Below are 10,788 nucleotides of genomic sequence, written 5' to 3'. Positions count from 1 at the left end.
AATAAAAAAACGCCTTTTGAACTTGACTACATTTATGTTGGGAGGGTTATATTTAAACAAATACGGATTTTTCTTCATTTCCTCCTTTCTGCCAACAATACAGCAACAATAGTAGTCATAGAAACAGTCTTCACTGGCTGCAGCCCGCAAACTCATCTGGACTGTTCAACTGCAAAGACAGAAACAGAGACGTTAGAAAATGAAAAGCTACAACACAAAAGTCTAATGTCTTTATAATTCAGACTTTTTAACAAATTAACTGCTAAAGATTCATACATTCCAATGTCTGAATAGCAATCACTGCTTTACTAAGCACCAGTGCTGCCTCCAGTGAAAGGCTACTGACTTGGAAAGTGTGAGTGCTTTGCAGTAACACTGGCATCCATTGAATTTTCCACACTTTCTCATGTTAAAACACAAAACTCAGTGAAATTAAAATTAAATTATGGCCTGCATTTGTGTTTAGACGCCACAGTAATACTTTACAACAACTTCACCAATCCCTAATCTCCCCCAGCATGATGCTGCCTCCATCTCCATCTATGTGCTGCAAAAACTCGATTTTGAATTCATTCAGCCAGATTGTTTCACTGGTGGGAAACTGCATTCCACCTTTCAGATGTTTTACTTGTAAAATAAGTGTGAAACTCATTTTCAAAATCATTTTCTTCCCACTTCTCAGTTATGCAGTATTTTGTGTTGGAGTGTCACATAAAATCCAAAAATATACATTAAAGTTTGTGGCTGTAATGTGTCAAAATTAGAAACAAGCTCGTTTAAAGTGTGAATACTTTTTCAAAGCACTGCAATATGTTTGAACATAAAATGTAAGGTTTTGATTATCAGAGCACATGTGCTTAGATACTGGATGAGGAGCTCCTTTAACCCACGCTCTGCCACATGGAAACTTACTGTAGGAGGAGATGTCGATCTCGTCTGGCAGCTCAGCTACGTTGACCTCGAAGCGATCCTGGACTTCATTCAGGGTCTTAGCGTCAGTCTCGTCTGAAACAAAGGTGATGGCCAGGCCTTTGGTTCCAAACCTGCCTGCACGGGCCACCTGATGTAAAGAAAAATGTAATAACGCATTTTTACCAATCCGCCCAAATTAAAACCACACCAAAGACCAAATCGTTTAGATCTGAACCTACTCTGTGGAGGTACGTGTCAGAGTCCTCGGGCATGTCGTAGTTGAAGACTATGTTGACTCTCTCGATGTCCATTCCTCGGCCGAACAGGTTAGTGGCAACCAGGATCCGCCTCTGGAAGTCTTTAAACTGCTGGTACCGGGACAACCTGGAGAGGGCCGGGAAAGCTTTCAGAAACCTCAAAAAATGATTCCTTTACATCCGAGCACTGTGAGGAAAAACTACTTATTGTTCAAGGCAAAGCTGATAGGAATTTTATAATCACAATTTTTAACAGAATTCTAGGGATGCAATAATACGTTTTTTTCACTGCCGATACTGATGCAGATATCTGAGGGTTAGCATCAGCAGATCCCGATCTGATGCAGGAAAACATATCTGGAATAAATTAAAACATTTCATTTTTTTTAAAACACAGAGATAAATGTACTAAATTAAAAATATATTTGATAATTCTGCAGCAGCATAGCACATAAATCTTATGTGCAGCATAGCACATAAATCTTATGTGAAAACAGCACAACTTTAGAGAGTACAAGAGCCAATTTAAAATAAATAGTACACTGAAACTGACAGAAACAACAGGTTTTGACCGTTTGGTCAAACATGTAAAAATAAATTAAATTAAATTATGAATTCTAAATATAATGCAAAATAAATAATAAGGCATGACGTCACTCAGAGCAGAAGGCACAGAATTAGACTAAATAGATCTGAATTTGTGAATTAGGCACTCTTTCACCGATACCCGAGCTGCAATTTTTTTCAATATTGGGACACGGATATTAACATTGGATTGGTATATCTCCATAAAACACCCAAACAATAGAAGGTGAGCGATGCATCACATGACAACCCTCTGCTTCTGGATGAAATCAGCTCCCACCTCTCCTCCTGTCCCATCCCCCGGTGGATTGCTATGGCGGGGAAGTTCTGCTCCACCAGCAGCTGCGACAGGGCAACGCAACGATTCACAGACTTCACAAAGATCACCACCTGTCACGAGCCGCAGGAAAATGTGAAGCTCTAAGCATTTATTAAGATAAAAGTAAAATCAAGAGGGGTGGAAGAGGCATCAGGTGTACCTGGTTGAACTCGAGCACATCGAGGAGGTCAAACAGCTTCCTGTTCTTCTCGCTGTCCTTCAGCTTGCAGTAATACTGCTGTAAGCCATGCAGTGTCAGTTTAGTCTCGTCGTCCACAAATACTTCCATGGGCTGCGAAAGAAGGGAACAAATGAGTAAAATTAGCTGCATCGACAGATTTATGAGTTATTTTAGAAATGTAAAGCACAAAGAGAGAAGCTCAAAGCCCTTCCTGGTTGCTCTCTGTGTCTGTTCTCCTGCACATCAGCGCAGCCATGTGGCCGCTACCTGAGCCAGAACTGCTGAGGAGGTTCACTTTCTGTGGAAATTTGTTTCATAGATTCTCAAACATTAAATTTAAATCAACAACTTTCAGACTGTTTTATTGTTGGCCATTTCTAAACAAAACAGAGCTACAAATTGTAGTTCAAATTTTGTTTTTGTACACTTTGTCCTAGTTATGCACATTTTCCTTTGTGGTACAGGTTTTATGCAAGTGATTTTGACTTTTTGGCAAGTTAAAATACCATGTTTCTTATTAGGGCAGCAGAATATATTGCAAATGTATCATCATCACAATATCAGTGTGTGCGAAATTCATATTACAATAGATTATTTAGAGTGCAACAACTGTTGGTTATTATATTTTATAATAATATTGATCACCAAAGCAAATAAATAACAAACCAACACGCCTAAATCCTACGGTAGATCTATGGGATGAGGTAAAAATAAGACCGCTAAGAGGATCTACACATTTTTACCAGGGTTGCCTCATCATGCCAACTTGCCTCATCCAAACATGAATCTGTAAAAACTCACATCCTGCATGAACTTGCGGCAGACGGGGCGGATCTCCTTGCTTAGTGTTGCGCTGAACATCATAACTTGTTTCTCATGAGGTGTCAGTCTGAAGATCTCCTGCACATCACGCCTCATGTCTGAAGGACAAAAACACCCAAAAAGTATTTAACATTGCCATTTTCTAAGATTCTTCATGCACACAAGTAACTAAACCGTGAACGATCACGACACGTCGGTATCATTTGTCTTCTTTGTTTCGCGTCCAGTTGACTGTCCTCCAACTCACCCAGCTGCTCCAGCATCTTGTCGCACTCGTCGAGCACAAAGTGTTTGATGTTCTTCACGCTCAGAGTCTTGTTTCGAATGAGGGCCAGCGTGCGGCCTGGAGTTCCTACAACGATGTGAGGGCAGTTCTTCTTCAGGACGTCCTCGTCCTTCTTGATGGCCAGGCCGCCAAAGAACACAGACACTTTGACGTTGGGCATGTACTTGGAGAAGCGCTCGTACTCTTTGCTAATCTGGAAGGCCAATTCTCGTATGTGGCACATCACAAGAACAGAGACCTGGTACAAACAAAATGAGAATCGTCGCGTTAGAGCCATCGGTTCTGTATATTTCTATTAAAACCTGAGGCCATTTGTAAGAGCTGGTTTTGTAAGAGGAGCTTGTTAACATTACCTAGAAGATCATTGCATCACTGCATCACATCTTTTCAAAAACTTCAGACTTGACAAGAAATATGAAATTTTTTAAGTTTTTTTTTTTTTTTCCTTTTGAATATTTTTATGCCCTTTTTGTCCAAAAGAACAAAGATTTTGTGATGGGAAAACTACAAAATATACAACATTTTCCAAAACTAAACAGTAATTTGGAAGATTTAAAACCTTGATTAGTTCAAAAATTAACAACAACATTGATTATTATTTTTTGGAGAAATTAGAGCTGAAAGAAAAAAGCAATACTATTTATCTCCAAGTCCCAAAATGTACTTACTCTTATCAAAGTGTAATAAAAATTCAATATTTTGTTTTATTTTTTTCCCCCTTTTACTGCATCAAATCTTTTCAACAACTTAGATATAGACATAGGTTTAGACATAGATATAGAGCCAGTTTTTGCAGGCTCTTGGGGATTGAATTATAATCATGGGACTGGAGAGAAAAGTGGAAAACATGCAGCAAACAGTCCACCCATACCGTCACCCATCGCTCCAGTCTTTCATTTTATTTTATTTTTTTCTTTTCTATGTTTTTATGCCCTTTCTGTCATGTATAGTACTTTGAACTGCCTTGTTGCTGAAATGTGCTATGAAAATACATTTGTCTTTTTGGCCAACGTTTAATTTAATTAACTTTTAAGCCAACTAAAATATTGATCATCTAGAAAACCAATAAGCAGAAACACCAGCTTGGGAAACAAAAGGTGCTTCAAGGGTTGAGAGTCTCTTAATGATCGACTCACCTGGCCATCCACAGGTTCAATCTGCTGCAATGTGGCCAACACAAACACAGCCGTCTTTCCCATACCAGACTTTGCCTGGCAGAGGATATCCATGCCAAGGATGGCTTGAGGAATGCACTCATGTTGAACTACAAATTAAAAAAAAAGGAAAATAATTAATAATAAGAACGATCTTCAGACATCATATAGATCAAATGAAGATCTAAATAGCTGCAATCGAAATGCCCTTATGAATCAAAATCATAACCAATATTTACAATTAATTTATTCGGTAACTTTTATATGAGGTTCTGAATGCGAGTTACCTTCTGAAGGATGCTCAAAACCGCAGTCAACTATGGCACGGAGCAGCTCTGGTTTGAGGAGGAAGTCTCTGAAGCCCGAGCTGTGGATGGACACATAGGAACCTTTCACCTCCTTCTTGTTGGCAGGGGTGCCGCTTTCTGGGAGTCCCTGGGGCTCGTCGTCCTCCTCGTAGTCCAGAAGTTCACTATCAACGTCATTCTCTGCCATCTGGATCACAATCGGGGGGAGGAGGGGAAAAATAAACACACGTGTTTGTGTTTTTTAGTTACACAAATTGTTCACAAGAAGAAACTCTCAAGGAATCTCATGAAATGGGCATCCCGTCAACTTAACTCACAATTACCTGTAGAAACCAAGAAACCATCTAAATCTAATATTAAATATGCAAACTGAAACCTGTGAAGTTAATGACTACATGTAGAAAATGTGGAAGCTTTGCCTTTTCTTAATAATAATAATTTTAAAAAAAGGCCACAGCAGCATATATGGATTCTGAATTAACAACAAAGCATCTTGAACAATAAACAATGAATAATTAGATGTTTCGACATAAAACCTGACACCATGTTTGGAGAAAACCAATCTAAAAATCTACAACCTAAAACCAACTATCAAACACAGAGGTGGAGGGGTGACGATTTCTGCTTTTTGTGAAGCCATGAAAAGCAGAAACAAACAGTCACTGAGTCAGCTGTGGACTTCACTGTGGACCAGTGAGTGAAATCTGGCGATGCCATCTGTTCAACAGCTGAAGTCACGATCCAAAGCAGAGAGCAAACCCTAGGGGAAAGAAAAGGCTCAAACCAAACTTTATACCCTAGATGATTTAAATGCAACAATTGATGTTCACTCAAACAAAGCTTATACAAGTTCTGTCAAACCTCAACAAACTTCGAGTATCTTCAATAAGAGAAATCTAAGTTTTACCTACGGCAGTGTGAGAGATGTTACTGCTGCTAATGTGGCTGTAGATCTAAATCAGCTGTAAACTTTGTAAATTGTTTTTACCATGTAGAGTATAAAACAATGAGGTATAAGATTACTAACAGGTAAAGTGAATAATATCTTTTCATCTGGGACCTGGATGAGATATATTAATCACAGAGTTAAGTTATTGACTAAATTAATTCATTAGATTCAGAAAAAAAAAGGTGATGCATTTTAGGAACTGTATCACCTTCAGCGTCTTCAAAACTGCAGCCTTTGTGTGGCGTTATTGGTCTGTTGGGGTCTATAAGTGGTCCTAGGAAGGAACAGCTGTGAATTGACAATAAGGTCATGGGTAACTAATGTCCACTGACCCACACAGAGAGTGAACGTCCAGATGAACTACTGCAGAACAAGTTTCTGAGAAAGTTAATGCCTTTCTGAAGTAAAGGGTGTCTGGTTACACAGTGCATTGCATTTTGTCCTGTATGATGTTGCATCGCTGCAGATCGATCTGTGGAGAAAGAGTTTTCCTTTGATGGCTATGGATTTTCTTTGCCGGTTAATGCTCTCTGTCACAAACAAAGGTATTTCAGGATTGGTTTCAAGTGTTGATTTCCCCCACAAAATTCCCCAGATCTCAAACCGACTGAACATCTATTCGATGTGCGGGAAACAGTCCAACCCAGGTAGGCCCTACTTCAAAAACAGAACATTAAAAAGGATCTGGTGTTAAAATATTGGCGTCCTGGTTGCCCCAATGGGTCTAATGAAGGCAAAGCCACAACGGGTCGGCACTGTTTGACCAGCAACGTAACACAATGCTATGCCTGTTCGCCGTATGACTTACATTAGAGGGTGTTTGATGATGCATTTTGATACCGTTATAGCTAAATCCTAAGTTTCAGTGTTATGTTGGTTGCAAGTTAGCTTGGCTAACGTTAGCAGGCCCTGGCTTACCAAAGATAAATAAATAAATATTGAAAGAGAATGCTCTCTGTTTGTTCACAATTAACCAGTTGTTTTGACTTTTATGTATTTTACTCTATGCCGGGCTTAAGCATTGTAGACTGTTGGACGCGCTGACCTGAGCTAACGGACACATACAAAAACAATGCAGTCTTTCTCCTTCATTCATACAAACTGGTTAGCATGCTCAGCAGAGACGAGCATTGTGCATGGGATATCAGCTTCTAATATTTCACTTCCCAGCCATACAAGATCGATTTCAATTCGACATGTTTTAGAAATAAAACTCCTCACCACAACTTCGCCTAAACACAAACGGTTACCCCGATTTACAACGGTCTGATATTGATGCGCCAAACACGTCAGTTAGCAAAGCAAATGTTACATCTGAAGCGTCTCCAGTGCAACTGGAAAATGATTTAAATATTCCTTTGCAGGCTGGAGTTTACACACAATTACACGTTCACAAATGCGTTATGAAAAGTGAAAACAAAGTGTGTCGTCACCTTGAGTCTGTCCTCCGCTGCTGTTATTTAGCGTCAACTACCCTACCAGCTAACGGCTATTCACACGGAGAGCAGACTGGACACACGAAGATGCTGCGTTCGCGAACACCTCCGAAATTCGGAATAGAGTCGATAGAGGGCGCTATAGTATGGAGGACTGCGAACTATTTACACGCTTAGCACAGCAGCACTTTCCACAGCTGGTAAAGTTTTCTGTACAAAGCGCCATTTTGGTAAGTTTTGTTTATTCTTTGCTTGATACCATGCCCAAAGCTAGTTGAATTTTTTTTCAGAAATTACAAACTATATTTATATATTCTCAGTATCAAAATAAAGCTAACACTCTGGAGATTCCACCAGGTATAAAAGCATCACAGATAATTGTTTCAGAGATAATGTGAATGGGACAAAAAGAATATTGAGATTTTTTTGTCACCTAAATTTTTTCTGCATTATACAATACATAATTTTTCAAATATCACAAATAAAGCTATAAACCTTTGCATTTCATTTTTGAGAATCAGGGTTAAGGGGAAATATGAATGGCACACTTTTAAATTTTAAAGTAAAGAAAAATTAGACAATTGTTAATTCATTTTATTCCACTTGCCAATTATGACTTGGTGTTGAACTTTCACACTAAATCTACATAAATGTGTTGTAATATTATAAAACAAAATTTTAAAAACCCTAACCAACAGACCCCTCCATATGGATGTAAGCATGAGAAAATGCAGTATCAAGTTCGTCCCTTTGGTGGCAATGCAATATTGGCATTAGTGTAGGAAGCTTATGAAATGAACTTATAAACAAAATAAAAATAAAAAAGTAGCTGTCTGTGATCAAGCAGCAGGCAGTCATTATACTGGGCATTAGCATTTAATCAGTAACAAGGGAAAAGGATTAAAGTATAAAGTTGTTGCAAAGCAGGTAAAGTAAAAATTATGGGTTTAAGTTTAAGAGAAGGAAATGTTCCCAGGCACAAAGATCAGAACAGGGAAGCAGAAACTGCACAAAGACGGAAAGTCTTAATGCAAAACAGGTGTAATGATTAACTAACAAGAGACTGCAGAACAGGTCAAGAAAATAAAGAGACCCAACATGCAGTCAAGTTTTTTTTGTTGTTGTTCAAACTGCAAAAGTACTAAATCGAGATTAAAGAATAAAAGTTCAGTCTATTATAAAGAAGAACGGGACAGAGATGTTTATTTATTTGAAGACCTTTCTTTATTTAGCTACTTTTTTTTATCAAAGGTTGTGATCACATATGAGATAGATAGATAGATAGATAGATAGATAGATAGATAGATAGATAGATAGATATTTGGATGAATTACCCACATAAATCCGCGTCACCTGCGGAGCCCACCTTCCCGCAGAATAAAACTCCACATGGATTGGCTCTTTACTCTGTAATTTTCCAGCATTCCCGCAAAATGGGCTCCGCCATTGGTTAGAGAGACGTCAGTCAGACGTCTTTGCGCACTCTGATTGGTGCGCCCCACCTCTCTCTGAGTCGGAGCCGCAGAACGCCAGCCATTCTGCGTGAATCACCGTGTGATTGATGCGGGCCGGTGTGTTATAACCACATCCCTGTTGAGTCGTTGGCTGCATCACACGGCTGTCATGCTTATGGTAAAGGTGGCCTGTGGAAACATTCCGACCAGCTAACGCGGCTCGGATCCCCGCGTCGCGTGCACGGAGCTCTCGCGACCAGCTGTGCGTCGCGGCGCTGCCTCGCGGGTGAGCGACGGCAGGAGGATGGCACTGCGTTGGACCGTCGGTCTGTGTTCGTCCTCGGTGTTTTATTAAGGGCTTAATTAGCTCATAACTAACGTTTACGGCCGACTGGCGTGGAAGCGACGTTAAGCGCGTCCGCCGTGATTATGGAAACTGAGTCCAGGTAAGCGTTTGCGATTTTTTTATTTTTTTATTTATTTATTTTAAGGTTTTATTTTTTCAGAGGAAATGTCAGTATTATGTCAAGGAGGCCCGCAAGCTCTCAGTTCAAAAACAGACGGAACTAAATTCAGATTGGTGACTCATTTCGGCCTGTGTTTATTCCTGGTTCTGTCTGCTCCATTTATCTCAGTGAAACATGTCATTGTTGCAGCATGCCAACAGGGATGCGGCCCATTCATTTGCTCATAAACCGTATTTCTTAACGCAGCAGCGTGTGTGGCTATGTTGATACAGCTTTTCATTAACGTCCTGTCCTCATTTCATGTGTTACACAATCGTGTTGTTGTTGTTGTTGTTAGAAACTGGGGATTTTCGGAGCCACGGAGTAGCCATGATGGGTCTGTCATTTTAACCACAGATGTGGGTCCAGCCGTATTATGATTCAGCTGCAGAGCATGCACGCAGGCCCATCGGTCCGAGGCAGCACACAGCATTAGACCGGGATAACGAGTTGTCGTGTCCAAACAGATCTGTCAATAAGATTACTGGCTCTTAAGTTTAAACCCAAAGCACGAGTCATGCTCAGCTCTCATAGTGGCGGAGATCACCCTAATAAGCGTCTAACCATGAAAACTGATGCAACAATTTCCACACTTTTTTATCCAAGTACACTTATTTAGTACTTCTAAACAGAAAGTATGCTACTTTAACAGCTTAAAATGCTAAAAAAAAAAAAAAACAAACAAATAAGGCATAAGATTATGACTACCTGCCTAATAGTGCATTAGTTCTCCTTTTTGGTGCAAACGTTGAGATACAGACTCCGCTAGACCTTTAAAGGTACAATTGAAGGTCTGGGTCCAAGTTGTGTGCAGTAGATTCTGTAAATCCTGAAACTTTGTGAGATGACACTTGCATTGATCACAATTGTTTTGCACATCCTGGATGCTCAGTTGGGTTGAGATCAGTGGAGTGTTGAAGCCAAGTCAGCGGGTCAATATATTACTCCCCTCACATCATTCCTAAACATTTTTGCTTGGTGGTATGGCAACACCAGCCAAACATCGCTTTCTACATGCATCAATGAGGCTTGGTGCACCACTCACCAGTTCACCATTGTTCCTCCCTTGGACAAAATAATAAATACATGCCGAGTTGCCATCACTTATCTCTTGTCAAACTCATGAAAATCCTTTTGGTCCTCCATTTTTCACTTCCTGTCAGAAATCTCCAAAGCACAAACAGGTGCCACCATGAAGAGATAATCTGATTTATTTCACCCATAAATAAGTTAAATTTAGCCTGTTGTTTAAGTGTGGTAACTCAACCGAGATAAAATATAAATTCTAACTTTTCAGATCATTTTGCTCATCTGGTTTGTCCTTTCATGTTATAAATTCAATTATTAGGACACAAAACGTTAAATTCATGCAACAATTTACTTGACAATTTCTAACTATTACTAATTTAACATATTCATTCATAACACAGCTCCTCTGAAATATAAGTTTATACTTTACCTAGTGGTAAAGGAAGGTCAAAGAGAATAGTCACTGACTGAGGCAATGTTTTAAGTTGAACTTTAACTAAAATCTCTTGGAATAATTTCTTACTCCAAAAAGCAGATCATTACGGAGCCCCCCAGGGGACATGGGGAATTTTTTTTCTTTTGCATTCCCT

General features: G+C 39.5%; 2 protein-coding genes across 3 annotated transcripts in view; one reads left to right on the top strand and one right to left on the bottom strand.

Annotated features, from left to right (window-relative positions):
• Positions 1-26: 26 nt before the first annotated feature.
• Positions 27-7,347, bottom strand: LOC106957844 (ATP-dependent RNA helicase DDX39A-like). Its single transcript, XM_015049365.1, has 10 exons — positions 7,207-7,347; positions 4,804-5,011; positions 4,499-4,626; positions 3,324-3,600; positions 3,056-3,174; positions 2,234-2,365; positions 2,035-2,144; positions 1,152-1,296; positions 913-1,060; positions 27-169 (listed from the first exon to the last, which is right to left on the bottom strand). The coding sequence occupies exons 2-10, from the start codon at positions 5,009-5,011 to the stop codon at positions 153-155; spliced, it is 1,284 nt and encodes a 427-aa protein (XP_014904851.1). The 5' UTR covers positions 7,207-7,347; the 3' UTR covers positions 27-152.
• Positions 7,348-8,732: 1,385 nt separating this feature from the next.
• evi5l (ecotropic viral integration site 5 like) overlaps positions 8,733-10,788 on the top strand; it is a 60,173-nt gene continuing 58,117 nt past the window's right edge. For both annotated transcript variants that reach the window (XM_015049359.1, XM_015049358.1), the window contains exon 1: positions 8,733-9,109. The gene's annotated coding sequence lies outside the window, so the exon portion shown is untranslated. The remainder of the gene's footprint in view (positions 9,110-10,788) is intronic.

Source organism: Poecilia latipinna, unplaced genomic scaffold (genome assembly GCF_001443285.1).
Source record: "Poecilia latipinna isolate Pla-1442-1.1 unplaced genomic scaffold, P_latipinna-1.0 Scaffold942, whole genome shotgun sequence".
NCBI lineage: Eukaryota > Metazoa > Chordata > Actinopteri > Cyprinodontiformes > Poeciliidae > Poecilia > Poecilia latipinna.
Note: the sequence above shows the minus strand (reverse complement) of the source record. Positions and strands in the feature narration are given on the sequence as shown.

Bases quoted from the DNA above. Each gene is read 5' to 3' on its own strand.
- LOC106957844 (XM_015049365.1), bottom strand. From the start codon at position 5,011: ATGGCAGAGAATGACGTTGATAGTGAACTTCTGGACTACGAGGAGGAC. The intron at 4,627-4,803 runs GTAACTCGCATT...TTTAATTTGTAG, and splicing joins TTTTGAGCATCCTTCAGAAG to TTCAACATGAGTGCATTCCT. The intron at 1,297-2,034 runs GTGGGAGCTGAT...GGCCCTCTCCAG, and splicing joins GGGATGGGACAGGAGGAGAG to GTTGTCCCGGTACCAGCAGT.